The 19,467-nt window shown below is 37.2% G+C and overlaps 3 protein-coding genes and 1 pseudogene across 3 annotated transcripts; 2 read left to right on the forward strand and 2 right to left on the reverse strand.

Moving 5' to 3' along the window:
• Positions 1–469: 469 nt before the first annotated feature.
• On the reverse strand, positions 470–3,576 carry LOC141832236 (uncharacterized; annotated as a pseudogene).
• Positions 3,577–3,891: 315 nt separating this feature from the next.
• On the reverse strand, positions 3,892–9,030 carry LOC141832369 (protein SAR DEFICIENT 1-like). Its single transcript, XM_074719871.1, has 8 exons — positions 8,897–9,030; positions 8,736–8,811; positions 7,296–7,348; positions 6,174–6,664; positions 5,072–5,232; positions 4,805–5,005; positions 4,458–4,629; positions 3,892–4,377 (listed from the first exon to the last, which is right to left on the reverse strand). The coding sequence occupies exons 1-8, from the start codon at positions 8,983–8,985 to the stop codon at positions 3,929–3,931; spliced, it is 1,692 nt and encodes a 563-aa protein (XP_074575972.1). The 5' UTR covers positions 8,986–9,030; the 3' UTR covers positions 3,892–3,928.
• A 2,873-nt stretch (positions 9,031–11,903) lies between these two features.
• On the forward strand, positions 11,904–13,068 carry LOC141832478 (glucan endo-1,3-beta-glucosidase-like). The gene is made up of 2 exons (XM_074719984.1): positions 11,904–11,973; positions 12,122–13,068. The coding sequence occupies exons 1-2, from the start codon at positions 11,904–11,906 to the stop codon at positions 13,066–13,068; spliced, it is 1,017 nt and encodes a 338-aa protein (XP_074576085.1).
• A 2,451-nt stretch (positions 13,069–15,519) lies between these two features.
• On the forward strand, positions 15,520–18,429 carry LOC141831970 (epoxide hydrolase 1-like). The gene is made up of 4 exons (XM_074719421.1): positions 15,520–15,897; positions 15,992–16,174; positions 17,553–17,791; positions 18,013–18,429. Exons 1-4 carry the CDS (start codon positions 15,520–15,522, stop codon positions 18,257–18,259), a joined length of 1,047 nt encoding a protein of 348 aa, XP_074575522.1. The 3' UTR covers positions 18,260–18,429.
• Positions 18,430–19,467: the final 1,038 nt, after the last annotated feature.

A 19,467-nucleotide genomic window follows, 5' to 3' on the forward strand; every position in this document is an offset into this window, starting at 1 on the left:
ACCGGACGAAATTGTCGTATTGCAATCGACGATTCTAATATAAGATGGAGCATAAAACTCTACAAGACAGATCATATAGAGATTAATTGTAGATGGTCTAAATAAGAATACTTTTCAAAATTACTCTAATGATCTATAAAAATTTTTTATGAGATTAATCAATTATTTTCAAAATTAAAAATCTATATTAAAAAAACAAGTGTGAAGCAAGTGTCTTAAATGTAAATAACATATAAAGATGTCTTTCTTCCACCTAGAAAGTCGAAACCTATCAAAGAATACAGGTCATGATTTTGGTAAGAGATGAATACATGGAATCTGTCATAACAAAATTATGCAAACAGAATGCATGGCCTAACCTGGCTTGTGCCATCTCTTAACTTCCCTAGTCAAATTATACTCACAGAAACCCTGATAGATTCACCAATAAATGCAAGAGAAACATTTGCCAACAAATTTGTTTTGCCATTTTTTTTTTTTTGTTCTTTCATTTCTATACTCAACCACATGTCCAGTAGAACAGTCCCTAGACAGAAGCACAGAAAAGAATCAAATAAAGGGTTTTGGTTACCAAGCAGCACACCAGGACAGATTTTTCAGCTAACATTACCTGCACTACCTCCCTAGCACCATTCATGTCAGCGATCATATTCCTCATGCATGGAACCAAATTAATTTGCAAGAAGAAACCAATCATTCAAGATATTTTCTTCTATTTTGTAAAATATGCAGCGAAGATTTTGGTCATGATGAAGCATGCAAACTTCCCTTGCTTTGTTGAACCTCTTGTGGTGTAGCATTACCTTCCACTTTGTCATTGGATACATCATTTTGATGAATCATCTGCCGTGGTCTACTGTTAGATAACAAGATGCGTATGCGTTGATGTATCGCACGTCTTCCAGATAAAGTTGATCCACCAACACCAGTAACCTGGTACATTGCTGCATCATAATCATCGTCTAATGTGGGAGGGGCATTCAGATCAATTCTTTGTGAAGCAACCAGACGTGGAAAGGATTCAGATGGTTGAGAATATGAATTGGAATGGATATGCACAGCATCTTCTACCGCTTCATTACCATGTGTTAAGGATTCACTTTTATGAACTCCCCCAGAGAAAGTGTCTTGATTTTGCACACGAGATGATGCAGTAGTGGCAGACCTACAACAATCACAATACCAATTGCCTTCTGGTACTTCCCTCCCTAGACCAACACAATATGTATGAGCACACGAATCGCAAATATCACATAGCAACATGAGGTGATCATCTACAGCTTGTTGGCATTCCGTGCATACAATATTTCCATATGGATCCAGAATTTGCCTAATTTCTCCTTCTGAAGGTTGGTAAATCTATAAATAGATGATCACTAAGTCAGATAAAGGCTTGTCAAACTAAAGCTTCATCTAGCTGTAGGTGTTTAAAAAAATCCCAGTCGAGCAGCAATTAATACAAAATAGAATATGCCGATAGATGAGAACATGTAAGGCACTTCGATGAAGATAATCAGTATTGTTTTGGAGCACTGAAAGGATATAAATGAAGAGTGCAAACAGTGAATTGGAGATTGGTTAGCAATAGATGTATATTAAGATTTTCAGACCAAACTAGATGTCAACAAACAGATTTACGATTGCAATCAAAACAGTTCAAAAAAAAAAAAAATCAATAAACAAATACATCTTTGAAACACCATTTACAATAGGGAAAGGACTACCAATAATTCCTTGTGGTTCAGGTTCCAAGATGACAAAACCATCAATATTTGTCCGGGTTTGGATGAAAAAGATTGAGAATCGTGTTTCATCTAGAAAGTCAACATCCAAATTTATCTAGATGTATTAACATGAATTAAAAAGATTGAGAATTCATGTTAAATGAATTTAACATGAATTTAGGGATATTTATGAAGATATAATTAATAAAATGAAGAATGGAGGATTAAGATAAAGAAAACTTCTAGAATCTTGTATGACCATCATGTCCCCTTTTTAAGGGCTAAAAGATAAAAAATTTACAACGCTATGGCATGATTCATACTTTATGAACGGAAGTGTCATGTTGTTACAAATAACACATACAAAAATTAATATCACAGAAATGAAAATACAAGATGGATATGTGGAGTTAAAAAAGGATAAAACAAGATGCACTTCCACTCGAAAAATCTGTGCTAGGCCAAATAACATATAGGGTTATCTCAATTCTCAAGGCACAGGTGTGACACGAATTAACTTCGTCACTAGCAAATTAGCATTTGATATTTCACATCAGCAAAGGCATGCTTTATGACCAGATTATCAACCAATTAGATTTAACCATGCATACATGAAATAGCATTAGCAGCTAATAGTAGCAGTAAAAAAATGTCAATATACTTCATGATGCAGAAGCAAGAAAGAAAGCATAAAATTTTCAATTTGTTGGTAGATAACTTCATAATAAGAGGATACCTGATCCCGTGTTTGAACTCTCACAACCTTGTTCATGCCGAACATAGGATCCAACTTCGAGGTCTTGGTGATGGTCGAAAACCTACGCTTGCAAACTGGGCAACGGGTCTCCACTTTCGACCACTCCATTATGCATGCGGAGCAGAAGAAATGAGCACAGCAATCCAATTTCCCTTGAACCGTCCTCTTCTGATCCTCTGACAAGCAGATCCCACAACGCTGCTTTCCGAATTCTACACCTACATTCTCCCCACACTGCCTCATACAAATGCCCTTGTTCTTCAACTGTCCTTCAAAAATTAAGGAATCAGAATCTGAGCCTGATACAACCAGCAATCTCTTCCTGCACTCCGCAGTCTTGATCTTATTCCTTCGCTTATCAATTGGATTGTTTGCAATAAAATCTTCGTCAGAATCGGAGACATCGTAATCGAAGAATGGCTCGCATTCCACATCAAAATCGTTGTCGTTGTAGTCATCTGGTCCTCCTCCTTGCAGTTTCTTCTTCAACTTTGGCCTGGAAGCCTTAAATTTCCGCCTCTTTTGGAAAGGTTCGATATCTTCGTCATCAACGTCCACATCCTCGCCATCATCCGGCAGGAAATCTTCATCGCTGTCATCGTCCTCCTCCTCCTCCCTCAGCATAATCCAAAACCGCAGCGTTCCGCCGGCGAGATCTAACCAAACCGTATTCCAACTCCTCCTCGGCAACCACCTCGACCAAATCCCTAGACCGCTTCGCCCTCCCGATACGCGCCATCACACTGCAAGCCACCACCTCCTCATCGACAACCTCATTCCGATCCTCCTCCTCCTCCTCCTCGCAATCGAAGTCCGGCTCCTCCTCAGAGCCACAGCTGGACTCCCTATACTCAAACTCCTCCTCGGTGGCATCTCCGGCGAGCGAGTCGTCCAAGCTCTCCTCCACTTCCTCCTCCTCCTCCTCCTCCTCCACCCCAAAGACGTACTCTTCGTCGTCAGATCCGCCGCCACGCCTTCTCTTAAACGCGCCACCGTCGCTTTTGCAGATGGACCCTCCCTTTCTTCCCATATTACCAATGCACCCCGTGAACAGTGAGCAATTTCTTTCCAAAATCCTCCCTGATCACACCAGCAATGAATGCGTTCCCGACGCTAAAACTGGAAGGAGGAGAAGCAGAAGAAGAAGAAGAAGAAGAACGACGACAAATTCAATGGTGGAAGAAGCGACCGAACGAGCACACGGATTCGTGGAAGTTGAAGCTATCTTTGTCTTCTCTTCTACTGCTTGTTTTGTTGAATCTGAATCCATGGGCCGATGCTCAAGCGCAGTTTTATCATAAACAACGGAGTCAAATCGAATCGGATTCGGATCCGAACCCGTGAAAGGGTGCCCGCCCGCCTTATAAGACTTCTTGCCAGGATAGAAGACTTAGCATTATACGTAGCTGCTTTTACAACAAAGAGTACAAGACTTCTTCAAAACACTTCACGCAGCAGTGTTGCCTCTCAACAGCACTGCCAGTTCTCCATACGTATCGTCGTACATACTCGACGATACCACTGGAAAAGTAGACTTCGCAAACGCAGCTCTTCTGGAAGAGCGTCTCGCAATGGCCATCAACCTTGATACTGCTTTCAACTTGACCCACTTACTGGAAAAAAGGTGAGCACCAAAGCGAGGGGCATGTGGGACACAGAGTTTGCATTTCCTAGTGTCTGGTACATGAACCAAGTCACTAGGTTGGTCCCAAAGCACAGGGAACTGAGATGCAAAGCTTCCAGTTTCATAGTTGATCAATGGCGTATCGCGGTACTGGAAGGAACAGGATCCTTGCACCTGACCAGGCCCAGTCCCAGAGAATGTGTTTATGGTTTGATAAAGTCCATGCATGGTGCTATCTCCTTTTAGATTGGGTAGGCTCAGTATCTGATCATCTATCAAAAGTAATTAATTGTGTAAACAAATTGTACAATAACAGTTTGGAAACAAAACTCTGAGAGACTGATTGAGTTACCATGATTTCCAAGGGAAGTGCAAGGGATCTGGTCGTCGAAGCAGCTTACAGCATGGAGAGTCAAAGAATCAGGTGAAAGCAGCCTGTGAAAGTTGCTGGCCAGTGGTTGAATGATCTCTATGATGCGATCTTGCGATGCATAAGCATCCTGTTTAAGTTTGTGGATCAATACCTGCAAGAACAATCTAGTATGAGTTTGGAAAGCAACATCATGGTACACATATTTATAGTTTGACATCACCACCCACAATGTATGTAGATAGATCATATGACCTTTATGTGGTGCTATACCTTGTGTCCTAATTTTACAAACTTGATTTGAGCTATACTAATTGTGGAACACAAACCTTTTCCGTTGGAGGAAGCTCATCTAGACAGTAAAGTTTATCTTGAATTATTGCTCCAAGTAGCTCGTATATGGCGTTAAACACGAGTACAAGGCCTTGGCTGCAGTTATATGAGTATAGCTTCTCGGGTGGTATAATGCATTTCTTTGCATGCTCAACTGTTGCATCCCACATCTTATTTGACATCCCAGTGCCAAGCACCTACAGGTAAAAAAGAGAAAATCAGTGCCAACTGCATCGCAATGTCTGTGCAACTAAGAAACCCACCTGGCGCAGCTTATCTGGATCCATTACAAAATTCTTCAGGAAGTCTTGAACAGTCACTATTCTGTATTCTGCAAGTCTTTTATGAAAAACGCCATCTTTGCCTATCTTTTCTAATCGCCATACATCATCTTCCAATGATGGAGGATGATGTTTCTTGTACACTGAAAATAAAACAAGTCTAAGCCTGTCAATGCAGATGAATATGAACAAGTTGAAACAGAAAAGAAATGGTAACTAATGCAGCAAAGAAACAACAGCAAATAGACTAAAAATTGAGCGAACTAATGCCAATATTTTCTTAACCATTTTGCGGGTTAGAAACAATGGGAACAGATAAACCATAAACAACACTACATGGATCAAACAGATACTCTATTATTCAAGGCTCGGTTTACTTGGATAGAAGATAAGAAGGGAAGAGGGCAGGAAAGTGACACAAAGGTGTCCATGAGTGATGAGTCCTTCCCTCTCCCTCCTCCTACCCCCCCCCCCCCCCCCCCCCCCCCCCCCCTAGGTCCAACTTTCCACACAATTATCCAAGTAAACTTAGTTTAAAAGATCAACTCAAGGTTGAAACCTCCAGACCTACAGCATCTCATAATCACATCTTGAACCTTTTTTTTTTCTATAGTTTATCAAGGCAAGAAACAAAGGGAACCATAGTTTCTTAAGAAAATTAAAACAAACCTCGCTTTCAGCTTAAAAATGGAGCTTTGCTTTCTATGTAGATGTGCACATGATAACACTTCTTTGAAGTTTAGACTATAAATATACAGAAGTTAAGTTCTGTGTGCAGAAAACTTATATCTGGTTGAAAAAGTGCATCATAGTTTGGAAGCAAAGTCATTGTCCAATGAGCTCATGGCTGTTGTCCTGGATGAATTCTTTCTTGACTACAAGAACTTCAAGCCTTTGATGTTGCACCAGTTCTGTTGTATTACCAGTGTCAAATTCCCATGTTCATGTAACCGATTATTCAAATATTCATAATAATGTTAGACCTAAAAAAATTCATGATAATAGGAGCTATAAAATCATGATTGCCAACAAACAGATAACTTATTTACTGAAAATATAACAATAAAAGTTAAGATAAACGCACATTCTCCACGGTGATCCTTCACTAAAAAAGATCCACTTAATGCTTCCTGAACTCTATGTCTGAATCTGTTTTGACAAACCCTTGCACCAAGCCTGAACCTTCGACTTCTAGTCCAACTGGAGTTATCCGTAAAGTTAGCGTCTCCAAGACGACCAAGCCCTTTGTTGAGTGCAACCATCAGCTCACCAGATAGCAAAGGCCTTTTGCCCTCTCTTTCACGTACTATGCTATCATTGAACTCCTTTTCTGTCCATTCTTCTTGTCCATCAACACCAAAATCACCATCAAGTACAAGAACTTCGACTTTGATAGAAGACAGAGGGCCATGTGTGATAATCTGTCTTGTTTGAGAGTCGATCAAAACAATCTCAACAGGCTCCTGACCCTCAGCTTCTATTTTGCTGCTAGTGAATAGAGTTCCAGGTAAGCTGCTCTGAAATAGGAGACGGTACTGGTTGTTCACAGATGCCTGGATTTTGTTTAGGGGAGCTCTATAACATGCAAAATATGCCAAGAAATTAGCAAATAGCTAACGTACATATTTTAAAATAACCAATTTCAATAATTCCTCATGCATCTCTGCATTTTTCTGTTTAAAACTTTAGATTTATATGTCAGAATTTGCAAACACACATGACCAAAATGATTTTATACTTGTTGACAAATAATGCAAGACCCTAAAAAAGCTACAGCAAGTTTCCAGAAATTTTGAAGGAATCAGTAGGAACTAGAGTGGAGGGAGAGTTATAGGAAGCAACAAAAAGGTAATTCTGAGGCAATTATGAATGCTAATAATGAATAAGGACCTTCTATTTGTATATACTTAGTCTCTTGTATATATGTGTGATCCCATCTTCTATATTTATTATGTTTGATAGGTACTCTGCTTTTGACTAAAAAAAAGGAAAATTCAGAAAACTAAAGTTGTCAAAGTGAGGATGGCCAACCATCTATCTTTTGCAGATTATAGTCATTTAAAGGCATTATAATTAGATTTTACCAGATGCAATGCAATTAAAATTCTCACCAAAATAAAATAAGAATCAGGTTAGATTAAGATAGTTCACATGCCTGGCAAGGATGATCACACTTGCCATATATCTTATTAGCCCAAATTTGTACCTGGGAGTGAAGTGCACATTACGCCATATAGCATTTTCAACCTCTTCTTGCACCTTGCCAAAAGTATAAAAGAGCACAATAATATGTTATTATCTACTTCTCTAACTAAATAACTACTTCAACGTAAGTTCTGAAAAGTAATCTTTTAAGAAACATTCTCGTGATTTAAAACACTCTCATAAATTTTTGATATACTTTCCTCCTTCAAAAGGATTGCTTTAGTGATGAGACAGAATATGTTACCATCTATTTTACAAAGTTATTCATCTTGCTGCTTTTCAGGATACAACTTACTTCTTTGAAAAATGCAGCCTATTGAATAAAATGCTTATAGATTAGCAAGTTGAAGCAGTCAAGTGAACAAGAAGTTAAGCAGACTTATCAAAGATAATCAATGATTATAGCTTCTACTATAAAGATAATGTATCAGAAGCACTTTCAGGGATACTGATTTAACAGGGTAACGAATCATCTATTTGCCTTCTTGTTTTAAGATGCAATAACTATCATGCTTAAATACAAACAAACAAGCAATGCAAGCACTCCATAATTGTTCATTTTTGTAGAATTGAAAATGGTCTGGTAAAGATAATATTGCCAGCAAGTACTACAAGCAGTTTTCCTTCCTTATAAATGAAAATGGTAACTGTATGTGTGGCGTGTCCAAGGGAAGATCTAAATGCAATTGCACACCGACCACAATTGACTGGGAATGGTGATTCTATAATAGGCCAATATTGAAACAAGCATAATTACTCCCCAGGTTCCCACTTTTCTTAATATTTGTAACACTTTATACTTATAGTTACATCTATTACATTTGTTCTCTGACTATATCCTTGCTAATAATTTTACAGTTGTGGATTCTCTCTGTTAAGCATTTCATAGTCATAGTTCTTCAAGTAATAATTAGAAGAAGGAAAATTGAATAATTGAAAAAAAAAAAAGTGATTACATGAAAGTTCATCTAAGGAGTGGAATTACTAATTGCAAGTTACAAGTTCAATTTGAAAAAAAAAAATCAATAGAAACTTCAATTTGGGGTATTAAATTTTTTTGCCCTTTAGTTATTGTATTTAACTAAGACATTATGAAAAAACATGATATGCCTTTAAAAAAGCCTTGTTCCTTTTGAAGGAACAGCCATTGAAAGAACGTGTAGAATTGATCTACCAAATGACCTAGCACTTTAACTAGGTGACATCCTTGTTAGTGTAATTGATTCCACCAATTTAAAAATCATTAGGCCTATTAAGAAAATTAGAAAATGTTAAATCATTTATGACGACGACAACAAATAGAATGTCTCAACTATTAGAGATTTATTAAAAAATCCTTGTCCAATATAATTGGATGTCTAATTATGTATAAACAACAATCTGATCCTGATTCAACAAACAGAAATGAACCCCAAAAAACAAAATGATAAGAAATTCTTACCACTCTTCGAAGAAACGGTTCTATGTTTGGCAAGTGCTGCTGTATATATTGTGCTGCCATCACTACTTTCATTGAGCTGCATTGTAGAAACCACAAATTACAACAAAATATCAAACAATTAGTCCGCGACTTCAATTAGGCCGACCAAGTTAACCACTTACTCAAGTGAGGTACGCTGCCGTTTTGCATCATGGACCAAATGCCCATCTTCAACCGCTTCTCCTCCCGCGTCACCTTGAACACTCATCATGAGCGAGATCAACTTCAGCAAGCTCACAAACCGAACCACAGCGAACTGCGGGAATGTAGCACGTATACTGGATTCATCAACATTATTATGGAAGCGTATAAAAAGGCAATTTTATGCCGAAGCAACTACGAAACTTCTCGAAATCGTAAGGAGCACACCCGTCCGTGGGTGAGGGAGATCATTGTGATGATCCCATGAAAAAAGGGGCACGATTCCAATATTCTTTTTGTAGGTAAACTGGTCCCAGTGATCTAACCTCCGTCGACGCAAAAACCTCGACCCGAAGACGAAAGGACAAGTTGAAATTCGAGGGAGGATGGAGCCCCCGTCGACGGCACTCGGAGCGACGAAGGTTCCGCGAAGGAGGGAGGAAGATCGCGAGGGCCGCCGATCGAGGGAGCGGGACGAGGACCCATCGCGCCACCAGAATCGATTCCGATAGATGCCGAGCCCGACGAGGCAAAAGGGGAGAGAGAGAGAGAGAGAGAGAGAGAGAGAGAGAGCAAAAAAGCGTGAGCTCGCAAAGCTCCGCGCTTTATTCCGTTGCCTTTTCGCGGCTTTTGATGTCGCCTTCAACGCATTTTTATTTCGCAAAAGGGCAGTGCCCCAACTTTACCCGCATAAGATTCCTTTAGAGGGTGGACCCCGCACTAAGACACACGAGGAGTGTAAAGGAGCGGGTGTGACACGAGTGGGTGGAGAAAGATGGCCACTTTTATGTCATGAGTGATAATTAAACAAACAGAAACAGGCACAAGTGAAGAAAGCTTCGCGGAGGTTAAATTCATGGCAGGGACGATTGGACGAAAGAGTTTAATTGACAGTATATTAAATGACGAAAAAAATTATAATAATTAAAAAAATAATTTAGTCGATCTTACCGTCACATCAATTATATATATTTATAGCTAAATAATATATATATTAAAAAAATAAAAAAATTATATATAATAATAATAATGTATTATTGGAGAAACAGAGGAGAAGGAAGGGAAAAAATAAAAAAAATAAAATATTTATATTTTTTGTTTGGAAGGAATAAAAAGTTTATTAAATAATATGTTATTTTATTTGAAAGAAAATGAAAAAGAATGAAAGTTAAATATATAAAATTATAAAAATATATTTATTTTTTAAAAAATAACACATATAGGAAATAGATAAAAAATTATAAAATTCTATTATTATTGCATATAGAAATTAGGATATAAAAAATATGTATATTTTCTAAATAAGTCTTATCTTTAGAAAAGAATAAGATTAGAATTGTCTGTCTCTATCCTTTTGAATCTTGTACAAAAGATTTATAGTGAAGGTTAACGCTGATATTATGAAGTATAAGTGGTTGGACACTAGACGATGACTGCACATGTTGTGTGAGGAGTAATCGATACAAAAACAAAATAAATTAATTTAATATTTAATATTTTTAAAAATAAAGATAAAATTAAAATAAAATATTTTAAAATTTTTCTTCTTCTTCTTTACATCCCAAATGAGAGTGTAAAAATAATAACGATTCATAAATATATAAAAGTAAAACTTATCTTTCTCTCTTTTTCTACTCTTTAACTCACTTCGTCTCGAGTATAGCAACAACAAGAAGGATAATGAAGAAAAACTTGGATCCAGTAAAAGAGGGGAAAAAACGTATACAGAAATAGAAGACGTTATTCAAGAATAACAATAAAAATGAAATACTATAAATACACATACAAGTCAAATATAATAGTAGAAAAAATGACTCTTTTTTATTTATCATCCAAGCAACCTCTTATCCCGCTTTATTCAATTTTCATTTAATTTCGATTTTTAGTTTTTTACCACACAGACAGACATTTTAATTTCGACTAATATTAGTAATACTATGGTATAATAATTATAAATTATAACTGATATAATATTATAATTTATTTTTATTAATATTATATTATATTATAATAATGATTTCATAGTAACTATAATATAAATACATAACCACTATAATATAGATATTTTAATCTTGATGAATATTATATTATATCAATAATTACAATTGGATACTCTTTCATAGATTTATAATTTTTTAATTTATTAAATTTATCAAAATTATTTAAATTAATAAAAGCTTTTCAACGTAATCGAGATAAATATAAACCTGTTATAGCAATCATTCAGTAATTGATACAACATTTTAACCACTATTAAATGGTTGCTAAACTATTTTAGGATCCATTTGATGATAATAAAAATAACAATATTCTCGAATAAAAAAATACAATGGGACTCTGTTAAAAAGATAAAAAAACATGTCTCATTATATTTTTCATATCGAAGTATAGACACGTGTTAAAATAAATTGATTCAACTTTAATCAAAAAATATATATATATATATAAAGCACTTTTATATTAAAAAAATTATTTATCAATTTTATGAAAATTATTTAAATTTAATAAAATAATTTCAATACGGTCAAGATAAGCACAAATTAACCTATCGTGGCAACTATCTAATCCTTGATATAACAATTTAACGGCTATTAAATGATTGCTAAAATTATAAGGATCAAAATAGAATAAAAATATTCTCGATATAAAAAAGTACAGTGGGATTTTTTTTAAATATATTTTTGCCCAAATAGAAGCCTTTTACACAATGATGTATGAAACCTTTATCTCCCAGCTGTTTTTTCTATCTTCATTTTTTACCTTTAATTCCCTACACTATTTAAAATAAATTAATATTATCCAGTTATCAAATAATTTTAAAGGAAATTAATAATATGTTTGTAAATTTTATTTGTAAACTAACAAAATGTATCGCAATGAATGATGATTAATACTTTCAATTTATTTTTCCTCTATATAAATCTAAATCATCCTTTCATTTTTCTTCATCGTCATCTTAAGATCATTGTAGCAAGTGATATTAGAGTCATGGCGGTTCGAAATGCTTATTACCTCCTCATGGTGTTAACCATCTCGACGTTTTTTAAGATTTCAACAAGTAATGTCTCTTACTTATGTCATTGTAGTTTTACTAAATGTCGATAAGGGTAGGGGAGTAAAATGGTAATAGTGGAACTATAAGGGGGATTTTGGAAAGTAGTTAAAATACGAGGAGTAAAATGAATGATTTGTTTTCTCTGCAACAGGAGTGGAAGCCATCGGCGTTTGCTATGGGACGATCGCCGACAACCTTCCGCCGCCGCCCGAGGTCGTCGCCCTCTTCAAATCCAACCAAATCGACAGCATGAGGATCTACAGCCCCAACCACGACATTCTGGCGGCCCTGGCCGGCGGCATCGCACTGACCATCGGGACCTTCAACAGCGAAGTCCAAGCGATGGCCGCCGACCCTGCGGCGGCGCAAGGGTGGGTGGCCGCCAACATCCTCCCCTACGTCAACACCGTCAATTTCCGCTACATCAACGTCGGCAACGAGATCATCCCCGACGCGTTGGCTCCGTTCATCCTCCCCGCCATGACCAACGTCCAGAACGCGCTCGTCGCGAGCGGCGTCACCACCATCAAAGTCAGCACCTCGATCGCGAGCAACGTGCTCGGGCCTTCCTTCCCGCCCTCCAACGGCCATTTCACCCCCGAGGCGGAGGCGATCCTCAGCCCCATCTTGCAGTTCCTCGCCGCCCACGGGGCTCCGCTCCTCATCAACATCTACCCTTACTACGCCTACAGGGGCAACCCGGAGAACGTCCGGCTGGACTACGCCTTGTTCAACGCCACCGGAGTGGTGGAGCAGGACGGGCAGCTGGGGTACCAGAACTTGTTCGACGCGATGGTGGATTCGATCGTGGCGGCGATGGAGAAAGTCGGAGCAGGGAACGTGGGCCTGGTGGTCTCCGAGAGCGGTTGGCCGTCGAACGGCGCCTTCGGGGCGAGCGCCGACAACGCCCGCGTCCATAACCAGAATCTGATCGACCATGTGGGCAAAGGGACGCCGAGGAGGCCTGGGGTTCCGCTGGAGACCTACTTGTTCGCCATGTTCAATGAGAACCAAAAAGGTCCGGCGGAGTTGGAGAAGTTCTACGGTCTGTTCTTCCCGGATAAGACGCCTGTGTATCCTATAAGGTTCGTCGCCTGATAAGGTAGGTGGAAATAGGAGCTTTGAATTTTCTTTTTTAGTTGTTTTATTTGAATAAATTTGATCGTGAATTGTTCGAGAATATTGAACAAGCATGTAAGTGGATGATATTGAATGATGAAATCCAATGGTTGTATTTTGGCTTTTATGTGACTTCTATAAGTGTATCGTCGTCGTTGTTGGTGAGAAATAAAGGTTTGCTTTTTATAATTTTGAAATTGATAAATTTTCTTATGCACAGTCGCTACGATTTTATAATTTCTTTTTAGTAATTCAGATATATAATTTAAAGATGATCTACGGGTAAATAGGATCTGTCGTAGTTGGGATTCGAATATAATTTTAGATGTTTGATTAATCACTGCATGCATCGTAATCTAGAGGAGTATTTATAATGTTTTTGTTTGTTTACTTATAAGGTATCTGAATGAGCTAATTAATCCTTAGATGTACAGTCCAATCTCACATTATGTAGGTAAGAAATGAGGTGACTTCTAACATGGCATCTTAATGTCATTAATTGTTCAAACATCGTATGCATGTCCTGTATGAGTTACTTTTTTAAGATTAAAATTGATCGGAGTTTTCAAAAAGACTTTAAACGATGATTTTTTAGCTTGAAATTTATGGATTCCACCTTGTAATCAATTGTAGAGCTTTGAACGAACGAACTTTGATTTGATATATTATGTGTTGCATGATTCAACTCAAGTCAAAAATTATAATCTTTCAAAATTTAAAGTTCAACACTCATATTATAGACAGGGACGGATCCAGAAATTAGTGATGGACTGTGCTGACTTTAGGTATGAAAAGGACGAGTTAAATATCAAAATACAATTGAAAAAATCTATTAAATTTTTTGATACCAAATTATAGACTATCTAATTTTTTTAAAGTTAGATTAAAGGCTAAAATAACTCAATTTTATGTAATTTTTACAATGAAAAAAAATTAATTAATTTTTTTATACTAAATTATAGACTATCTAATTTTTTAAAAATCTAATAGCTCAACCTTATCTAATAGCTCAACCTTATGTAATTTTTAAAAAAATTAAATTAAATCCCAAAATAACTCAAGATTCATCTATGCTTAATAAAGTTATATATATGTAAGCACAGATGTTCGAACCCTCAAACCTTAGGAGTTAAGAGACATGCCGCTAGCCAACTGCGCCACCAACACCTCCAAAAACAAATATTAATGTTAAATTATTATAAGAATTACAGGGCTGGGCTACAGCCCAGCATAGCTCTTACGTAAATCCGTCTCTGATTATAGACTTGTAGCAATTATAAAATCATAACTTCTACACCTATATAATAGCTATAAAAACGTAATTAATATATATGCGTGACAACTCAGTTGTAGCAGCTATAAAATCATAGCTGTTATAATGTGAATGTTAAATCTCAAAATATGAGAGATCATAACTTTCGATTGAATTATGAGACACACAGTATATAAAATTGAAGCTCGTTTAAACAATATAAAAGTTTCTCGATTTACCTCCTCATAGATGGTCATGGGGCCGACCGTGGGGCTTAGGTGACGGATCCACCTTTTTACAGAAGAAGCTCGTTTAAAAATCTACAATCAATTATGGGGTGAAACTCATAACGATCAGATTTCAGATTTAAAAAATATCATTTAAATCTTTTTCAAAGGCTCCGAACAATTATAATCCTAACAAATTTTTCATATTGCAGTAGTTATGATTTCATAGTGGATGCAATTGCGTAACAACTCAGTTGTAGCTTAGCAACTATGAAACTACAATTGCTAAAATTATACAACAGTTATGATTTTATAGCTGTTATAATATGTTCGATTTAAACGAGAGATGAAATAATAATAAAAACCGTACTAAGCATAATTATATTATTTTATAATGGATGTGATATAATTTTGATAAAAAAAATCAATATAAGACGCTTGATGATTTAGTACAAAAGAAACACCTATATCACAAAGATATCTTAAATTTTTGAAGAATCTTCAAACAATATCCTATCCAACGAAAATCAAACTCTCATTTCGTGGATTTCATTGTCAAACTTTTAACATCTGAGCTTTAGATGAAGTTGCTATAAAATGTCGGTAAATTTTTTTTTTTTATCAAATTGTAACTTTAGCAAGCAATTTTGATTAAATTTAATTATATTATAATAATTTTAAATAAAATCAGCTTCGACTAAATTTGGTAGAATATGTAGAAGTTTTATTTAAAGTTATAATCAACGTACAAATATTTTTAGAATGAAAAATAGAAAATGTGAATATATATTTATAAAGAAATGTTCTTGGCCATAATTTGGCCATCTCCGTCATTCCTTGCTTCACTGCCACTCCAATACGAATTCCACCAACCAACCGCACGAACACGATGCCATGGATTTGTTCTGTTTAAGTTGATGGCGCGCTCGTCCCTGCCGCAAGGTCGCCTCGATGTTGCGCTTCGCTCGCGGCCTCTGCTCCGGCCTCCGCCGCCGCGGTCGCGCCGTCGCCACCGCGGCCCCCTCCGCGCCGAACGACGGCCGACTCGGCGACGGCATCGCGCATCGCACCGTCTTCGTGAACGGCATCAACATGCACGTTTCGGAAAAGGGCGACGGGCCGGTTGTGCTCCTCCTCCACGGATTCCCGGAGCTGTGGTACACCTGGCGTCACCAGATGCACCGCCTCGCCGCGCTAGGGTATCGCGCCGTCGCACCCGACCTCCGCGGCTTCGGCGACACCGAGGCCCCGGCCGACCCCAGGGATTACTCCATTTTCCATATCGTCGGCGATCTGATCGAGCTCATTGATAAACTCGGCCAAGATCAGGTTGTTCCGTTGGTTTTTTGTTCTCTTGCTCCCCTCCCGAAGCCCCGTTTCTTGCTGTTGGCCTGACATTGTGTTTTTGGTGAGTGCACGGCAGGTGTTTGTCGTGGGGCATGACTGGGGTTCAATGGTCGCGTGGAATCTGAGTATGTTCCGGCCGGACAAGGTGAGGGCGATGGTGAATCTGAGCCAGGCCTTCACCCCTCGGAATCCAACAAGGAAGTCACTTGACTACCTGAGGTCTGCGTTCGGAGATGATTACTACATCTGCAACTTCCAGGTATCAATTCATCGCTTCAATATCGATAAGTCGCCGTTGGTGTTTCAATGTTGCCAAGTCATTATTTGTCCTCTCAATTCGTTCGCTTTTTTGGAATCGCCAATTCACTGTATCTACCTTTTTTATAATTCACACATCATGCACCTGTCAAGTAACCATTTTTCCCCCTTTCTAATTCTCTCGACGATTGACAGATAAGAAGGATATGTCATTTGATTCGTGATGTGTGATCTAATTAAAAAATAGTTTTGGATTGAGATGAATTGTCTTAAGACACAGGTTGTGTGGCTCAAAAACACCTTGATAATTTTCTTAGACTTCAAAACCAAAAATAAAGTTAGATTTGGACTCTCCGCACTCTTAGAGCACATCTCGGATCTTAGATGATCAATCGAGTTGTTATAGGCCATCAAAGTGTTTTGGCTCAAGACATCTTGATGTCTTCCACATCCTCTGAATGTAAGTTGAGACTATATTTGCACTCTCCACATTCCTAGCGGCACATTTCAAATCTTAGATGACCAATATTCAGGTCATTAAATAGTTGTCGCTCAAAACTTCAAGTACTGATAACCTCTACAACTCCAAATCATAAACTTAAATTAGATTTAGACTACACACTCTTAGGAACATATATTAAATCTTAGATGTCCAATATGAATTATTTTGGTTTATCAACACCTTGATAGGCTAAAATAGCTTAAATCACAGACTAAGATTATAATCAAACTCCCCACACTCTCAGGAACACATGACTTAAAGCACTTTAATGGGTTAAAACGACCTTATATATGTCCCTAAGAGTGGGAAAATATTGTTTTAGTTTTGGTTTTGAAGTTTAGGGAGGCATCAGGGGGTTATGAGCCGAAATAGTCTGATAGTCCAAAGCAATACATTTTAAGTGATAATAATTTTACGGACAGATTTAAGCTCTGTTGTGAATTCAAACTCTTGGAGTTATATGATACCTTTAGTTGTTAAAAAAATTAAAGTTTTGGCTTTCTAGGAAAAGTATAAAGATAAAGAACATAACTTTGGTGAAGCTGGGGGTATTTTAGATACATTAAAGAAAAAAAAAGATGGTGACCCTTCTAGGAATATGCCTGATTTTGGAATTCCCCACCTCATACTCAAGTGGTCAAGGGATCATGTTCTTTCTATTTTACTTAATTTAAAAGATAACCTTGAACTACTCTCTTCTTTGTCAAGGCTAGACAGATAGAATTTGATAATTATATTATTGGAAAATTGCCAGTCTATTTCCTCTTTGCATTTTTTTTCTGTTCCTTTTCCAAGAATTTTTCTGTTTCAAAGCTACAAAAAGTTCAGATATAAACATAAATGCCTTTTAATATCTTTAATTGTAACTACAATGTAGGAACCTGGAAAAATAGAAGCAGAATTCGCTAGTTATGGCACTGCATGGGTTCTCAAGAAATTTTTGACATATCGTACTCCAGGTCCTTTCTACATTACCAAAGATCAAGGATGGAGTTTACCTGTTTCTGAAATCCCTTTGCCTTCTTGGCTTTCTGAAGCTGTCATTGAGTACTATTCTAATAAATATGAGAAGACTGGTTTCACAGGAGGTTTGAACTATTATCGAGCTCTTGACATGTAAGTTATCTATAATTTCTGCTCTATACTGTAAATGCATCCATCCTCAGGAATCCATCAAATATAAGTTCAATGAACGATCAGAAACTATGGGTGTTAGATCATATATAAAAAACTGCTGCAGTTATTTTTTGAAACATTTTAGAGCTAAATACTGATGGAATTAAAGCAGTTCTTTTTTGAAACATTTTAGAGCTAAATACTGATGAAATTAAGAATAGGAACTGGGACCTTACTGCACCATGGATTAACGCACGCATAAATGTGCCTGTAAAGTTCATCGTCGGTGATCTAGACTTGACCTATCACGCACCTGGTGCCCAGGATTTCATACACAAGGGCGGTTTGAAGAAGTTTGTACCATTACTCAAGGAAGTAGTTGTCATGAAAGGAGTAGGTCACTTCATCAACGAGGAGAAACCTGATGAAATCAGTGAGCACATTTCAGATTTCATCAAGAATTTCTGATGTGTAGCTTAGATATCTGCATTTGATCAGAAGTTGCAGTCGGGTCTCATGATTTATGCTCTAGTGCAGCTTAAGATGCCCTGAATGATGTATTTGTGTTTGTTAATAAACTCGAGGTAGGTCAACCTCTTGTTAGTAAAACATGGGCGTTTGAACTGATACACCTCTTTGAATAAATACTACGAATTACCCCCTCACATGTGGACTTGTTTGGTACTTGATTTATCTGTTTATATCTAGTTATGGGGTTGACGATACTAGACCGCTTTTGCCACAATACATGTTTGGAGTGTCTGTTAATTTTGTATTAGTTTTTTAATTATTTTCTGTATTTGTAGAATTAAAGATCTGAGATAGGTGATGATAGATGTCTTTTGAACTCCTTGGAAATGAATCTTGCCTAACTAAACATATCAGATTACCTTGCTTGCCTAACTTGTCTAGTTCGACAAGGCCTACTAACCTAACTAGCTTGCTAGTCTTCAGACTTTTGACTTGTCTACATTGTTCGACTCAATCAATATGCTAGACATGTCTGACTCCCTCAACTCGCCTAATCTGATCGACTTGTTTGGTAATTTTTATTTCCGTCCTCCTAGTAAAATAAATAAAGAATGTTGATTTTTTTTATTAAAAAAATAGAAAACAAAGTCAAAATTAGCTCAGGTTTGAAAATTCAGCCTCGGAGGAAAACATTAGTGAAACATACAAGTCATGCTTAAGCTTATTGTTGAAGCACCAAGTCAAACTTAGGTATGCAGTGTTTATCAGAACGCTAGTTGAAGAAGTGTTTGGTTATCATCGTAGTTCATTCATCCGGAACTGGTGGCTAGCAGATGCCAAACTTTAGGTCTGATTTCTGTGAATATTTGAAAAGAGAATGACAAAACAAAATGTCTCTGTCTCACGTTACTTTCATTGTCTGGTTGGGATTGCCCCCACTTGTTTGGGATTCTTCCTTCCTTCCTTCCTGATGCAACGAAATTGGACATTTGGTATTCGAACATCGTTTCACATGCATCGTTTCCATTTGACGTGTTAGACAAATACCAAATAATTGAGACTTAGACGATGATGATTGGTGCCGTCCTTTTCTTTCTCTCTCTCTCTTTGAGAGAACAAAATGCTTCTTATTTAACATGTGACCTTGAAGTGTTGAAGGTGGATCCATTAGGTAAATTCGTAATCATGTGCACGCGGTTCGGTGT

This window comes from Curcuma longa, chromosome 7 (genome assembly GCF_044706935.1).
Source record: "Curcuma longa cultivar G26 ecotype Majalengka, Jawa Barat chromosome 7, ITB_CL_G26_1.1, whole genome shotgun sequence".
NCBI classification, from domain to species: domain Eukaryota; kingdom Viridiplantae; phylum Streptophyta; class Magnoliopsida; order Zingiberales; family Zingiberaceae; genus Curcuma; species Curcuma longa.